The 18,470-nt window shown below is 31.1% G+C and overlaps 1 protein-coding gene and 1 long non-coding RNA gene across 2 annotated transcripts; both read left to right on the plus strand.

Annotated features, from left to right (window-relative positions):
- The first annotated feature begins 648 nt into the window (after positions 1 to 648).
- Positions 649 to 3,457, plus strand: LOC139498551 (EF-hand calcium-binding domain-containing protein 1-like). The gene is made up of 5 exons (XM_071286989.1): positions 649 to 685; positions 1,250 to 1,600; positions 2,179 to 2,338; positions 2,805 to 2,887; positions 3,319 to 3,457. Exons 2-4 carry the CDS (start codon positions 1,250 to 1,252, stop codon positions 2,876 to 2,878), a joined length of 585 nt encoding a protein of 194 aa, XP_071143090.1. The 5' UTR covers positions 649 to 685; the 3' UTR covers positions 2,879 to 2,887; positions 3,319 to 3,457.
- Positions 3,458 to 7,192: 3,735 nt separating this feature from the next.
- On the plus strand, positions 7,193 to 9,369 carry LOC139498549 (uncharacterized). The gene is made up of 2 exons (XR_011657964.1): positions 7,193 to 7,343; positions 8,898 to 9,369. It is a non-coding gene; the product is annotated as an uncharacterized lncRNA (long non-coding RNA).
- The last annotated feature ends 9,101 nt before the right edge of the window (positions 9,370 to 18,470 follow it).

The following is an 18,470-nucleotide window of genomic DNA, read 5'->3' on the forward strand; positions in this document are numbered from 1 at the left end:
TATTAAAAATACTTCTTCAAAATACATGGCTTGATTTTAATAAGTTTTTCAGAAAATCTCTTATAGATACATTAGACCTCATTTTTGGACATTAGACAAACAGCTATATTTCTACTAAACGGAAAAACAACTTTCATATCCGCATTGGTAATATGAACACCTTTTTTTAGAACTATACCAATAAGTTACACGTTCTTTATATTTCAATTAGGAAGACATGTCACATTCTCAAACTAAATTATTAGAAATTAAAAAGACATGATGATGGGAAACTGTTTTGCTTGTGTTCATGACAATTAATAAGATTTTTAAAACCTACTTAAGTTGATCGTTAAGCAGTAGCAAAATAAAAAGAATACAAAGGTTTCATATTTATGAATTTCACAGATAAGTTTAAAATTCACAAATGCAAATGAAATTTAAAATTGAAAGTAAACGATCAAAAAGATATATATTTTTCTTCTCAAATCTGACATTGTTTTTCCAAAATAAATTGATTTTAGCGTTTACATAGAAGTGACCTGACATTTCAATAATTCAAAATTAAACAACATGTGTATCACCTAATTTGTGTTTTTTTTTTTCTAAGTAAAGAGTAAATATTGAAATTCAATACATGTCATTATGTATAAAAACATAGTTGGTAAGTTGTGTTTGTATCATTCAGTTGGAAGATACTAACAAGGTAATCGATTTTGTTTTAAAATTTAACAGCAAAAAATAAAATTAAATATTACCGGAAAATACTATTGTTATGTCAACATCCTGTGTTGAGACGAGTCTAAATTATAATGAAACTTTTAGTAAATTCAGGAAAAAAGACCTGAATTGATAATCAATGCTGTTTTTCCTATACTTGTAAACATGATCTTAAGACAATCGAGTGCCTTTATGACGCGATATCTATCTCGAGTATAAATTTTGTTTTATGACCTTACATGATTGTATTTGAAGGAGATTATAAGAGGACATTGATAAGGAAATACAGCGACCTATAGTTGTTAATTTGTGTTTCATTTTGGTCTCTTTGAGAGTTGTATCATTGAAAATTATACCACATCTTCATTTTTTACGCATTATTTTTGTCTCTTGTCTTTTTTGTTTTTGTTGTTGACTGTTATCTCATTAAACTGCATGCGAACTCTACTAAGATAAGTTGAATCATATTATTACATCATGGAATACAGGTAAGTACGTAGATATTGCAAAACAACGAAAATGTTTTGTTGTTTTAATTTGTATATTGTAGATGAAAGTCACATGTATTTTATTGCTTTCTTTGGTCCTTGTCTGCCTTTTTGAGGATTGCGAAGCATGGAGGCGTAGAAGATTTCGAATTCGAATTCGAGGAAGGAAGTTTTTTCGGAAAGTTGTAGTTCCTTATTTGGTTAAGACCTACGGTAAGAGAGATGCTCTTCTTAGCAACCCAAATTTATTCGTTGCTAAGGAAGTATACGATCGTTACAAAGCGAAGAAAATGCAAGCAGAATTATCTGGACACCACACATGTGTAGCTGATGATGTATGCGGGATGTCATGTATCAAAAACGAATGTACTTGGTACTGTGACAACATTTGTAACATAATGGCCGATGACAAGGTGAGACTTAGTTATAAGAAAAGCACACGCATTTTTTTTTATTAAAGAAACAAGTTTATTTTATTCAACACTGATGAATGAAACGCTTTTTTAATTTTGTCACGAATCGGGAAACTTTTGATTCCAAAAACATTAATAGGTTTGAGAATTAAATAAGAGAGCCGAAAGATACCAACATGATATTCAAACTCATAAGTCAAGACAGACATACACCGTCATGATAAAAGTAAAAAAAAAAGGAACACACATCATATAAAAACTAAGAGTCCCAATACAACAATCCACACCAAAACATTTGAAGATCTCAGTGAATGCATCAGAGTCTGAAGCAGACAGACATCCTTACACATTGTGTAACATAAATAAGGATAAAATATATTTTTTTTTATAATAATCATTCCTATAAAAATGAAGAATCAGATAACAATTGATTTCCGTTTACAATATGAAATAGAAAATTAATATGTTATAATCATGATAATGTTTTGATATTTGAATATTGTTTTTACAATTTCACCTTTCAAACCAAGTTAATAAAAATTACACTAACATACATATTTTTTTATATACATTTATAGTATAACTGGCGAGGGGAATTGGTTGCATTACCATGCAAATTTTCAGCATACGACTATACTGGTGCTGGATACTTTTATCCGGCAGATCTGGCCTTCCATGTCAATGGGCGTGGCAGAGAAAACGACAATATGATGGTTTTCAAACGTTTAGATCAAAATGGTGAGTGTATAATATTCAAATATTGGAGATAAAGTATATTCATGTAACAGAAATTAGTTTAAGAACTAGGTATACTATTTACGATTCCGATGGGTCAACATTCCTTCGAACAGCAGCACTGCAGTAAATTAGATAATTTATTATCCGACTCAAATTCGGGCATTACAAATAGATTGTGCTATGAACTTTGAATAGTAGAACTGTAATGATTTCCCAGCTGTCCATGTTGAAAAAGCTATGTTCCTTTAATTTAACAATTCTTCAAGTAGCAAAGCAACCATGCAATTTGAGCAACGGAGGAATTCCATGATACTAAATAAGTCTTTCCTATTCCATGTATTCAATATCATTACACAAAAAAACATTAAATAACAAAAATGCCGAGCTCCATAGGAAATTCAAAACTCTCTCTGTGTTACGTTTTAGATATATCTTCTTTTCAATTATCAATTATTTGTCATTAAAGGTGATGGCAGGGTATCAGAAAGTGAGTTTGGTAATACAAAGAAACATCTTCTAATTGATCAAGAAACCTGTTAAAGATTTGATGTGAGTTATTATTTAATACTATTTTACTTTGAAGTGATGACATGCATTTACTTTTAATAGATTATCATTAGAAACAAGTAATCATAAAGTTTTATCAAAGATATTTAGAAGAATTGTAATCTTATATATCTGTCATTTCAAAAAGTTTCAATTTGAATTCCTATAAAAAATATTATATTTTAATCTTAAGTTCTTATTTGTGATATAAAAATGTGAATTTTTAGATTAACAGTGAATACTCTCATATTTGTAAAAAAAAACAACTTTCAAACAAAATAATCAATGTCAAAATGATTGTTTCGATTTTATGGAAATTTAAGTTTTCAAGTTAGTTGATCAAATTTCCATGCGATTATTTGACATCCTATTTTATGATATTTGCGTGTGTTTATTTTTCTCGATAGTTATTAAAACTGTTTTCTAATTTACAGGTAATTGGAAAAGAACAACGCCAGATTCACCTAAAATACGTTTGACAGTTGATAAAAGTGTTATTCTTATTTTTCACGTTAATCATATATTATAGTTAGCTGGAAAATGTTTTTTGCAAAATAAATTATGCATCATTCAGAAGTTCGGTTGGTGTTTGTTTGTCTTGTTGTTTTTCGTATTTTTTCTGTTATTAATTTAAAAATAGACTCTTAGTTGTTATTTTTGAATCGTTTAATTATCTTATGGCGAAACCTTTGAAAGTCAATTATACAGAATGGGGTTTTTCATGGTTGAATGCTTTACAGTGACATATAATTGATTGAATTCAATCATTTGAAAGCTGATGGATAATTGTCTCATTGGTAATCAACCTATATCCTCATTTTTATAAAATATAAATTCAACGTCACAATCATTTATATTAACCATCCCCCAAAATAAATCCCATTGGTGTCTACGTAATAATTTTGTGTATGCTTCAGAAAATAATTTTTAAAAATCGCAATGCCAGCTGATAAGACTGCTGGTGGGACTTAATATATATCTATATTGAAGATTACGTTTAGTTTTATTGAATGAAGTTCAGTGAAAAATCTTAAATTGTTTAAACTTTGAAAAGTGTTTTACTTAGAAATACACACATGACAAAACATTACTAGATACCCGAAAGAGCATGTGTTGCCCACCGGCACTTCATTAAAATGAATTATTCTTTTTAAAAATGGCAGTTTTAGTCATATTTCATCTTTTGCTGCTGATAATTTTCCCTTCTTATAATTTGTTTTTGTCTTGTACAGTTTTAAAGATAATAGACAAAAAGAAACGCATGTTTTTAAACATTTACATCATAGGATAACAACTCAAATAACGAGTTCACCGCAGATTTAGGTCAAAATCTCTGTTTGTAGATTTTGTCTTGCTTATATCAAAGGGTTGTTTTTCTCAATAAAAGTTATCAAGAAAATTGGCAAAAAATGGGAATCATGTGAGAATTGATATTTATCAATGAAGGGCAAACACTTCAGGGAGTCTTATAACGGTTTTGGTCATGTAAGATATTTTCTTGGTCATTTTTGTTCTTTGAAGGTTCTATCGTTAATAGTTTTTACGATAGAAGCCAAAACACCAAAAAAATTAAAAAAAATGGTAAAATGACCATCAAAGGGCAAGGAATCGTCTTGACTTATTTGTAGATATTGTTATAATTGATTATTTTGGTATTGAAATGTTTCAAAATAATAAATGTAAAAAATGGTAAAATTCGTCATTTAAGGGCAATAAAAAAGGTTTTATCTTTCTGAAGAGATTTTCAAAATAATCAGTAAAATTTGAATTTTATCCATGTGTTCTATTTTTAACTATGTCGGCCATCTTGGAAGGCAAAAAAAAGGGGGGGGGGGTCCATCAGACACATTTTTAAAACAAGATACCCCACTGATGATATAGGTTCGATTATTTTTGACCCAGTTGTTTCAGAGAAAAAGGTTTTGTTAAAGTTAACAAAAGAGAATAATAAAAGTGGATCTTTGATATTTTTTATTTCATTTTCATGTTTTCATTGTCTTAAACATCCCGTGATTGTGTTATTGTGATATGGTAATTTTTGTATTTTTGTCTTTCATTGTTGTTGTCTCTTTGACACATTCCCCATTTCAATTCTCAATTTTATTATTGCTTATGTGCTTTGTCTACAAAGGCATGTCCTTTTGTGTTTCTTTGTTGCATATGACTTGGTTGTGTGTCTGTATTGTTTTTCATTTTTTGCCAATGTGCTTCACGTACGATTAGCTATAGTTGTTATGTGTCCTTTGGTCTTTTGTCTCATTTGAAATCATACCACATCTTCTTTTTTTACATGTGTCTTATTTCTATAGACTATCCCAATAGGTTTCGTCATCTAAAATTTGAATGGAGCTGAAGACTTGGTTTATCAAGTGATGAATTTCATCCCAGCTTTTCAATCTGCTGGTGGACGTTTCGTCCCCGAGGGTATCACAGAAATCAACTTTTCTGTGAAGACATGCATATCAAGTATATTGTCATTTTTATGAATTTCCTGTTACAAAACTTAATAGATTTTGTTTATCCCAGGAATAGATTACCGTAGTCGTATCTGACACACCTTTTGGAAATTTTTGGTACTAAATGCTCTTCAACTTTGTACTTGTTTGACTTTATAACTATTTTGATTTGAGCGTCACTGATGAATAAAGGCAACAGTAGCATAACGCTGTTTAAAACTCGTAAATCGATGGACAAAAACAAAATTGGGGTAACAAACTAAAATTGAGGGAAACGCATTAAAGATAAGAGAACTACGACACAACATTAAAATGTAACACACACAGAAACGGTCTAAGCATTAGACAAAATCCGATGAAAATAACAAATACAACATCAAAACCAAATACCTGAATTTGGGATAGAAAAGTATCGTGACATGTCTAATAGTAATGCAAATTGAAACCGTCAAAATGTAACACAAACAGAAACGAACAATAATATAACAATGGCCATATTCCTGACTTGGTACAGGACATTTATTTTTTAAAGAAAAAAATTATAGGTTGAACCTGGTTTTGTGGCATGCCAAACCTCCCTCTTTAATGGCAATGTTAAATATAACATTAAAGTTTCAACATAACATTACAGGACTACAAAACAAATAAATAGGGGAACATATCAGTCAAAGAAACACATGAATAATAGCAAACAAAAGGCACCAGGTTTAAAATTCAATACGCCAGGAGCGCGCCTCATCCACCAAAGACTTGCCAGTGTCGCCCAGATATAAAAGGTCGAAAGTCAAAACAAGAACAAAATTGTACAGCACTGATGATCTAAAGTTCAAAAATATTGTGCCAAATACGGCTAGGGTTGTCTGCTAGGGATAAGAACATCTTTATTATTAAAAACAATTTATGCTATTGCAAACAGTAAATTTGATCAAAATCAAATGAATATATAAGATATTCATGATAAACTGAATTAACTAATTACCGAAAACAAAACCTGGATACAGTACATCATGATGATCAACCAACACAAAAATAGACACACCCGATTTGAGTCTTATGCAGACGAACTGCCTGTCTGGCGTATCAAACTACAATCCTGGTACCTTTGACAACTGTTTCTTTCAAATGGAAGAAATACAACCATAACTAAAACAATCAAATATGTAAAAATATGACATTAAAAAGAACCAACAAACCAACTTAGTATGCATCAAGAGCAAGTTGAAATACAATACGCCTGTATGGTATCAAAGAGTTCTTCACACACTACGACGATTTTCAATAACTATATACTTGACATGTAAAAAGAACTTATGAAGGAAGTCGAACAGTTAGCAAACGGAAATTCAATAAAATGGCGTCCAGTAGTTCGTTCTGTGAAGGTTTAGTTTGTAACTAAAAGCATAGATACATAGGACTTCGGAAATATGTTTTATGATATTTAGCGATTTGCTGAGAATTCTAATCACAGTGTATACAAAGTTGATGATGCATTCATTCAATGCAACCCAATAGTTTTAATAACTCGGAAAAATACCATCCCATGCATTTTCATTTCAAGCAATTGATAAAAAAAACGTGACATCAAATGACCTTTATATCGGAAGAACTTCGACGTTCCTATTAACTTCCACCTTCCAGAAATTCCGAATCGTATTACATTAAAAGTTATTCTTAAGAGGGCTCAGAACCTCGTAAGGCATTACAAACGACCTCATTAAAAGAAGACATATTTTTATATGTAAAACATTTGTTCAATATACAAAAACAAATCTTAGTATTCTACCCCGATTTTTGATAAAGGTCTAGTCTCTAGAAATATATATTTGCAAAACCAGAGACATACTTACACAGAGATTGGCAACTGTAACAGTGGTCAGCGAAATCTAATCCAAACATCGCATCACGCGAGACTTTAACGAGATCGCCATTTTTATTCTATCACGACAAGTACACCACCTCGCTTCGATTTTTATTTTACATCAAGCATTTCAAAACAGCATAATGTAAGTACATATTTCAATTTCGTATATGAATTACCTTGTTTTATTCAGTTTGTAGTAGTTATTAGTTAAAATATTGCGACGATTAACGTTTAATTGCAGTATATAATAAAGGAAGCTTGGCCGACATGCACGTTATGAAATTTTTTAACCCCTGTCTGTTTACACTTTATAAACTTTTCCGTCTTCAGAGAAATATTGTACCCAGCACATGCATTACTTTCCTATGACAAACTGGATTGGTATATATCGGTTGTTTTATTCATATTTTCAACCACTTTGATGCAATTTACAATTAAAAATCAGTATTATAGCGGCCATCTTTTTTTTTTTGCTTCAATATCAAGACAGGCCCCTGTCTGTTTACACTTTATAAACTTTTCCGTCTTCAGAGAATTAATGTACCCAGCACATGCATTACTTTCCTATGACATACTGGATTGGTATATAGAGGTTGTTTTTTTCATATTTTCAACCACTTTGATGCAATTTACAATTAAAAATCAGTATTATAGCGGCCATGTTTTTTTTTTGCTTCAATATCAAGACAGGCCCCTGTCTGTTTACACTTTATAAACTTTTCCGTCTTCAGAGAATTAATGTACCCAGCACATGCATTACTTTCCTATGACATACTGGATTGGTATATAGAGGTTTTTTTTTTTCATATTTTCAACCACTTTGATGCAATTTACAATTAAAAATCAGTATTATAGCGGCCATGTTTTTTTTTTTGCTTCAATATCAAGACAGGCCCCTGTCTGTTTACACTTTATAAACTTTTCCGTCTTCAGAGAATTATTGTACCCAGCACATGCATTACTTTCCTATGACATACTGGATTGGTATATAGAGGTTGTTTTTTTCATATTTTCAACCACTTTGATGCAATTTACAATTAAAAATCAGTATTATAGCGGCCATGTTTTTTTTTGCTTCAATATCAAGACAGACCCCTGTCTGTTTACACTTTATAAACTTTTCCGTCTTCAGAGAATTATTGTACCCAGCACATGCATTACTTTCCTATGACATACTGGATTGGTATATAGAGGTTGTTTTTTTCATATTTTCAACCACTTTGATGCAATTTACAGTTAAAAATCAGTATTAAAGCTGTAGGCCATGGTGTTTTGCTTCAATATCAAGACAGACCCCTGTCTGTTTACACTTTATAAACTTTTCCGTCTTCAGAGAATTATTGTACCCAGCACATGCATTACTTTCCTATGACATACTGGATTGGTATATAGAGGTTGTTTTTTTCATATTTTCAACCACTTTGATGCAATTTACAATTAAAAATCAGTACTCAAGCTGTCGGTCATGTTAATTTTCTTCAATATAAAGACAGTCCCCTGTCCATGGCTACAGGTTATAAACTTGTCCATCTTTAGAGAAAAATTGTAACCATCACATGATTTAATTTCACAAGACATACTTATACTGGATTTGGGTATAAAAATTGTTTTTTTTCAAAATTTCCACCACTTTGAGGACATTTACAACTTTATATATATATTTACATTCAGTATCTGACAGCTTTTTTTTTAACAGGATCCTGCACGTTATAAAAGAACAAAGATGTTGATCAAATTTACCTAACAGTGCAGCATACAAGAGATAAAATATCATACATGTGCTGAATGTAGGACTCCCAAGTCTTTCTGATTGAAATTAAGAATCCCTGGCAAACAGGAACAACTATTAGTGATGACTGTATCCGAATGTGACGGCACTGTCATGTAGTGGACTGATTACTACTATCAATGTGATACTTAACAATGGTTTTGTAAGAGAGAAAATTACATGTGCTTATCATGACTGTAAAAACACCATACTATTGTAGTTCATATGCCAAACTTGATGTACATGTGTATGCGATTTTTGTGCAATTGATGGCGAGACCATTGAACTAAAAACAAATACAAGACTCTGCATTCAATCTATTGAATTTGAAGCAGAAGTGATACAGTGGCAGTTGTGCAGATGGATAAAAAAGCAAATAAATATCTTGTGTTCAACTTCATTTGTCTTCTTTATGTTTACAAAGTATACATGTACATAGTTTTTACATACATGTACATGTATAACAATATGATGATGTAGTATGATTGCTAATGAGACAATGATTTACATGTATGACTATCATTGGAAGGCCACTCTATAATATCTTTGTACATCATGAGAATGGAAAATGCTACCCTTGTAGCATAAAGGTAGCATAATGTAAAAAAAGAGAAACTGTTCATTTATCTTACAACACCCCTGTGATATATCTTGACAGTACTAAATAGCAAAATATTTCGTTTCACAAATTCCTTCCTCTCCATGGAAAGTAACATATTTAATTGTTTACATGAAATGACAAAATGTGTAGAAAAAGAAGCAAGAAATGTCCACTCTACTACTATACACTAGTCGCTCACATTGGTCACCATCTATGTTTGTTTCAGTCCTTTAACAAATTGTCAATGGTGCTTATTTATATTTATCTGTTTCAGTTTTCTTCTTTATAATATAACATGTTCTCATTCTGTGATCACTATTTCACCTCTCCTGTTTTGAAAAAAATGTTTATGCTAATATTTTCTGCAATAAATTGAAAAGGCACAGATGCTATGACTAAACAGAAATGTGAGGTATATGTCAATGAGACAACAACCCAACGACAACAATATTCTTTGCACATCTATGAATTTTTAAGAATTGGTGTGAAGGTCAAAAGCACATAACATGTACTTATATATCCATAACCTGGTACATGTATGTACCTATTTCTGCATTCCGTCCTAAACATAAGTTGTGTGAAGAGACCAAGCAGTTTATATGCTTATAAAAAAGCTGATATTAAAATGAATAACTGAATAACAAATTCCGGGAATGAGACTATTTTATTTAAAACAGATGACATATGTTTTAAATAAAATATATTGGTGGAAAAGGTTTAAACAGAAGCAGGAGATGTCAAGGGGTAATACAAAAAGTACATGGTCGTGTTACACAGAGGAAAAAAATAACAAATGAAAAGAAAATAACTGCACCGAAAATTACCTTGAACAACATAAACTCACAAAAGATCGTGCACAATTTTAAATCTTTCTAATTTCAAACTCAAGTTTCACTACCCGATAGGAAAGAGTAAAGATAAGAATGTAGTAGTACTCCGGTGATCTATGAAACAAAACATTAAAATTCTACAGTTCAGCAGGGCATTTTTATGTACTTATGATACAAATTGTTTTTAATCAGAGTCTGTGATATCAAGTCTTAAAAAAACTACAAATAATGACAGATTCATATTCAATATTTCATGGCAGCAAACATAGTGATTTCGACAACACTATAATGTACGTGCCTTTAGGAAAATCAAATTTATGCAAAGGTTCCATAAATAATTTTATTCTAGGTCAAATTGACAATTAAAAATTAAAATTAAATTAAAACAGATATAAAATCAGTTTCTCACGATACAAAATTCTACTGGCTACATATTTTTTATATATGAAAAAGTTGCTTCATTTCCTTTTTTGACATGTTAAAAGACTTTTTGTTTTCCTGATTGAATACTAAAGTATTGGCCAGTGCTTCTGTTAAAATAAAGTTCTGGTCATGGTTAAAATAATATGTCAGAATTTGTTAAGTTTTAAAAACAATTACCAAGTAATAATCCATATAGAACTTCACCTCCGGCAAAATTCAGGTGATCGCAGGGCAATAAATTGCGTAATCGCACACCTGTGAATCAACAGTCACAACTCTAAGGGACTAATTACCGAAAAATCGGACACACATAATTTCACTGTGTAATTAAGGAGCAAACTATTGCAAAAGATATGCGGTAAAGAAAAGTTTCTTGTAATAACAATTGATCATTACCAGATTTGCATTTTTAAATTATATGAAATGCAGAAAAAAATATTTTTCTCAATAAATACATAAAAATGAATATAACGATTTCAAGTATTTAAAAAAAAAGAAATTATAAGATGATCTGAAATAATTTTCCCTTTGCTTTTTTTGATTATCTATCGAGGTTTTTCATCCCTGACTTGATTACATGTTCTAATATTTATCGACGAGAATCTCATCCCGGGCCGCGATCTTTCACGGGATTTCACGGAGTTGCCAATCTCTGTGTATATATGTCTCTGGCAAAACTATGCAACTGTATAATTGTTATTTGGAAGAAAAAACGCCCTACCGTAACATTTCTTGGGGAATTTCAAATATTGACTAAACACATTAAACACAAAACCAGACAACTTTTATAATTTTACAGGCATCTATTGAGTGTACATATTTATCAAAGACACTCTTAACATCTTTAACTTTGACAATAGAGCATGTCATTGTTTAAATTCGGGATTAACTTGTAATATGTACACGTTCATAACTTGTCAAAAGATCCCAGGATTTAAATTTGATGTGGCAGAAGTGCGTTTCGCCTACAAAAAGACTACAGTATATTCTTTGTCATAATACTCATTACTTACTACAGGGTTTTTGAAATATATGACATATTTATAGGCTAATATTAAAAAACGCACGACAATGCCACTGATAAAAGCATGCTTGATATTTTAAAATATTCAAAACTTAGTCTTTTTTTGTGCTTCATTGTTCTTTAAAACATACATTTTTGAAAATTTCATAGTTCAAATTTAACACGCTTGAAAAAATCGAAGGTTTCTGTGGTATGTAGGAACATACAAATACAGGTTTTAAAGTGTTTTTATTCACATGTTTGTGTACAGTTTGCTGTCATGACACTTTTTTATACTGTACGCTTCGTTGCGACAATATTGTATTTGACAATGAATTGTGCATGTATTAAAGTATGCCTTGATATGATTTAAACTAATATACATGTTCAAAATGTTTTTTTTACCACCATAACATGCATACAGATGTTGCAAGTTAATACGAAGATATTAAATAATATCACTCATAATGATTATTTATATGTTTTCTAATGGGTGCGAAACATTACTTAAGAGATAGCTGTATTGTATTTGAAGCTATAAGGACGTCCATCGGTAGTTTTACTGTCGCAAATTTAGTTTACCTGGCGATGCGTAGCAGAGACAGGTAAACGGGTATTTGCGACAGTAAAACTACCGATGGACGTCCGTAAAGCTTCAAAAACAATACAGTTATCTCTATTCTAATGCAAATCAAGTTCATAATTAAATTTCAATCATTATTTCAGTGTAAAATTTTTATTAAAGAAAATTCCGCGAAAAGATGTTATCTTCTTTGGTCCCTTCACTAGGTGACGTCATAGGTATGCTTCTGGTGTCAAACATAAACGCCGGGCGTTTTCTGGCTTCTGTGCCGCTTCAAAATGTAATAAAAGTTGATAAAAAGAAGATTTTTAGGTGCAACATGTGAGTTTTTGTGGCTTATTACTGTAAAAATTACATGTCAATACATTCAGCAATTCAAAATGTCGGCTTCCTTAGTAATAGACAAGGAGATAGATAATTTTACGCTTACTGTCATCCAATCAGAACCATTGACACAAAATAATTGCATTAGAATTTTAATTGTCAAACATACTCGTACGGTGAAGACCGTACCTTGACCTATAATGGTTTACTTTTATAAATTGTTACTTGGATAGAGAGTTGTCTCATTGGCACTATATCTTCCTATATCTTTTTGTAAATTGAAAAACAAACCATTGTTAAAATATAATTAAAGTCAAAATATTCTTCGTCAGAAGTTTTCTATCCAAATAAATACCAAATGTCTTAATTTTATCTTGATAGTTAAGTGTATTTCAAACCAGAAGCAATACAGCTTATATGTATATGATAAGTATATACATAAACATCATAACAGAACATTTTAAATACAATCGGAGTTATGACTATATATTATAAATCATTCAAAGGATTGTCGTGAAAATTCTATATCTGTGGCGTATTTCGAATATTTTCCTAAATTAGACAATTCTGATACATAAAATTCTTTGTGGCAATAATTGAACTAATTTAAAAACAGATGCATTTGTATAATAATACCTTTTAATATACATTAATTTTTAGATATTGTCATACTTTGAAAGTTGTTTTACTCCTCTCTAAAACTTCATTTATTTTATTCAAAAAATGTTCTGAATACGGACATTATATATTGATTAATCTTCTTCTTATGTACAAAAGTTATGATAAGGAAAATGTTGCAATTTGTTTTCAAATTGGAACAAGACAAGGGTTATTTTCAACAACGAACCATTTATAGGAAAGTTTGCTTTAATTAAACTGCATCCGTTAATAACATGTCTATCAAAATAGTAGAAAAAACAGTGTTTGGGTTGGCTAGTGAATAGATTTATCAGTACTGCAAATACTTTTAAATTCAAATTTTAATGTCATGTAAATCAACTCTATTGTTTGTAACTAAAGCAACAACTTATCGTATAGTATAAATGACAAGAAGAAAGTATGTATAAATATAATAAAATAAACCATTTTTAAATAAGTAATACATATACTAAAAGTTATATAATTAATCATTCAATTATGAGTCCCTCCCATCCTTAGTACTAATATAGCACTGTGATTTCTTCTTGATTTTGTGTTGATGGAACAAGAAATCACTAAGGTCATTAATAAAATTTGCCTCAATATTTTTTTTTTCAATAATGCAAACGGAATACAATTATTTGAAGAATATGGTGACTTGTTTTATGAGACTGAGACGAAGGTGAGCTAACACCGGAGAATGAAAATTTTGATACTGCTTGTTATTCCATGGAAAACAGATGGTATAGAGTGTTGTAACTTAGATCGCTTGAAAATATATATAGACGATTATTGCCTTAACAATTATGCACTTTATGTTATATCATTAAACCCTTTCTTATATTCTGTTATCTGGACAAGAAAACAATAGATCACAACTGTTTCCGCCATTGTTCTGCTTTTCCTTAACAGTGCTCCAATTCTCTAATACACACCTATACATGTCCCATGCACCAAATAACCATATTTACTTTCATCTAACTTAGTTTTACACATAAAGTCACTTCCAATTGAGCTAGACAATGTCACTATAACTTCAATCTCAAGCTGTTCACCACACTTCCTAGATTCTACATTCATTGCTCCAAAAAAGACTATCTTCGTGTAATGTTTTGTATTATGCACTTATAGTACTGTTTAAAAAAAAAACATATGTTAATGCTGTTTGAGGTGACGAAAAACTTTACATTGCGTGATATTTTTATTTTTCATTGTCGATTTACTTGTTTGAATTTTGTCAGACAAAGCGACATAACTCTGACCTAGTTAAATAAATATAAAATTATTTTAACTTCCTTAAATAATTTATTAAATAACATAGAGAGAAAAAAAACACCATTATTCTAAAATAAAAAAGAATGCCTTTTCGGATTAATCCTAATGATCAAATATTCAGCTCATTCCATTAGTGACTCAGTCACTGAATGAATAGACGAAAACAACGAGTCGGAACAGCACAGTAGAGCGTGTTGCATTGTGGGTATATTTAAAACGACAAATTTTCAGCAAAAAACGATGCACAATTTAGTGGAAAAGATGTATGTTTTTATATTGTTCAAACGTGTTTGAAATCGGCAACTAAATACTTGAGAGAATGAGTACGGTATAAATACAATACAGTAGTGTTTACAACATAAACGATGCAAATCGTTTTCCATTTTTTGGAAAAAAATCGAATGAAACATTCGGTAATTTATTGTATTCATGATCATATTGGGCTGGCCATCTGACGCCTATCAAATGTTCAAAATCTTATTTGAAAATATAATTTCAAGCTGGGACAATATGTTGAACAGTGAAATGTTAGTGTCAGGTTTTCTAATAAGACATTTAGATAAATGTCGACCTCACTTTACTTTCATTTCGGAAATCACTGTTTTGCATACTGATGCTGTAGAAATTTCAATATATAATGTTATATTCGCTTTAAAATGTCTATACCGTAAACTAAAATATCGATTAATGTGAAGAAGTTTTACCATACGTCAAGAACTTATGCTAGTATGTCTAGTGTCTATTTCGTATTTCAAATTTCTATGCTGTGTGTCATTTATTTATGGCATATATAAAGTTTAATATTTCATATCAATTGTCTGTTCCGTATATCAAGGTTCATACTGTTTATCGAATTACGTTTTTTTATATGACAATGGGTTTTCGTTTTCCATGACCACATAGTGTCTTTACAATATATCGAGTGTCTAAGATATGGTATGACAAGTGTTGCATCGTATATTTAAAGTTAGTACCACAGGTAACAATAGATAAGGAAAAGCTTATCGTATTTCACATGTCTGTTACGTATTTTACGTGTTCATGTCGAATTTCTTTTCCGTTTGTTGAGTCTATTTCGTATGTCAAGTGTCTATTCAATATGTAAATACTGCAATTAGTATGGCAAGTGTATAAACTGTGTGGCGTGTGTTGAAATCTTTGTCACAGAGAGTCTTATAAATAAGGTGTGTTAGGATTTCAGTAAGACCCTTAAACTCTATACATATAAGAATAAATGATTGGAGCAAAACAACTTAAGAAATATAATTATCTGAGGTTTCTACCTCAAACATCCGAAATAAATAAGACGCGGAATTTTGGTTGTTTACGATAACGATTTAGGAATATTGATCTACTACTCCCGGTTTTAACAACCGTTTCCATGGGCATATGAGCAGTCAATGCTCATTAACTAATCAAAATACAGCCTTTTAAGTAAGTATGCTAGTTACTCATAGAGTTGATGAACCTATTCTGTATAAATTTTACATTACCAATACATTTGTGATAGATACGTAAATTTTACGGACGCCATCACGAGTTGGTTGACCGTTATGGAATAACCGTTTCACAAATGATATCGGATATGTTCTTTACGTCGTAACTTCAATCCCCTTCCCTTTCATGAATGTGACCTACCGAATTAGACTACTTACCGGATTTGTAATCACATAAGCAACATGACGGGTGCCACATGTGGAGCAGGATCTGCTTACCCTTCCGGAGCACCTGAGATCACTCCTAGTTTTTGGTGGGGTTCGTGTTGTTTATTCTTTAGTTTTCGATGTTGTGTCATGTGTACTATTGTTTTTCTGTTTGTCTTTTTCATTTTTAGCCATGGCGTTGTCAGTTTGTTTTAGATTTATGAGTTTGACTGTCCCTTTGGTATCTTTCGTCCCTCTTTTATAAGTAATTTGACAGCTATTATCATTAATGCATTAGTGCAGGAGCTTTAAAAGAAGGAATAACGGATATGAGTTTTCTTCCAAGCATTATTAATTGCAATTTAAATCCATACTCATACAAATATCAAAATCGAGAATAAAACAAATCGAGAAAACTACAAATGTGCACCTTTTCTGATATCTGAATATAAGAGTATGCAAACACATGACGTTGTAAAGTTCAGACAAAAATGGTGGAGCGGTTAACTAGTGTTGGAGGGTGACTTATGTAATGACGATTTCAGTAGTTCGTCCTTATAACTCGGATGAAGCAGTGTTTGTAGAGCAAACTCATTACAAATACAGACCTTATCATTTGAATATACATCATTTTTGTTAAACCCGTCATCATCGTATGGAAAGATGGACAGTAAAAAAACTGTCCCTTTAACATATTTGAAAGATTAATAAAACAAATGCAAAATAAACTCACAAACTGGTTAATATTATTATCAAGTTGGTGTTCAATATCAATAATTATCAACGTATAGACGCAATACTATCAACATCGAGAAAAAAGTCCAATTTAACCTGGCGATAGCAGCTGTCTTGAACTTACAGTGAGATACAAAATACCTTTCTATGTGTTGAAGGACTTTAAAATGAAGAGCAGCATAAAACTTTTTTTAACATTGCTTTTGATTCACTTTAAATAATTCTGTGTTATTTTTCATTGCATTTGTTTTACTCTCTTGACTTCAGTAAATTTGAACATTGACACCATTAGGTCTTTAAACATGATAAGAAATTAAGCAGAACTTCTGTACCGTATTTTTTCCATTTCATTTTTCAAATATTCACAATAGTTATCAAAGGTATCAGGCGTATTATTTAATAAGACAGACGCGCGTTTTGTCTACACAAGACTTGTTATTAGCGCTCAGATTAAAATAGTTAGAAAGCTAAACAAGTACAGAGTTTAAGGGCAATGATGATCCAAAATTTCCAAATAAGGCTCTGGTTATCTATGCCTAAGATAAGAAAATCCTCAGTATTTCGAATAAATCATACCTTTGTAAGAGTAAATTATAATTGATATTCATGTCAACATCGAAGTTGTGACTACTGGGCTGCTGATACCCTCGGGGACGAACCGTCCACCAGCAGTGGTATCTACCTAGTAATGTAAATAGTTATCAAAGGTACCAGGCTTATAATTTGATACAACAATTTCCATCGCGATTGATGTTTCATGTTCTTTATACGCAGTAACTTGATGTTTGTAATTTTGATATCACAAAATAATTCTCAACTACCCTATATTTTAACTAAATATATGTACTGCCAGTGATACAACCATCAATACAGGACCTCATAATAAAGACGAAATTCGTGAAAATAACCCGACAAAAGAAAAGAAAACAAACAAAGGCCATCAATGGGTTTGCAACACAGCGAGAACATTCGAAACATATAACCAAATTTAAATTAATAAAAAAAAAACAACAAAAAAAACATGCCAGACTAACAAAGGCCAGAGGTTCCTTGCTTGGGACTGTCGTAAAATTGCGGCAGGATTGGGTCAAACATGTTTTGTGAGATCTCAACCTTTCCCTATACCTGTAGCAAATGAAAAAAAAAACCCAAACAAACACACGATAATACTCACAGTAAAATTCAATTTGAAAGAAGTCAGAGTGCGATGCCAGAATAGATAACAGAAGAAACTAAGCAACATTGCAATGAAACCTACATTAACAAAGGACTTCTAGCATTTATTGACATGCAAGCTCAAGAACATAATCAAATTGATTAAAAATCTCATTATGTGAAATATAGTCTGGAGTAATTATCCTACCATCTCAAAATAAATATGATAAGAACATTACCCGTATCATGCCAACAACTGGTTTTTAGAACAAATGTGCCTATGAGTGAAC

This window comes from Mytilus edulis, chromosome 12 (assembly GCF_963676685.1).
Source record: "Mytilus edulis chromosome 12, xbMytEdul2.2, whole genome shotgun sequence".
Taxonomy (NCBI): domain Eukaryota; kingdom Metazoa; phylum Mollusca; class Bivalvia; order Mytilida; family Mytilidae; genus Mytilus; species Mytilus edulis.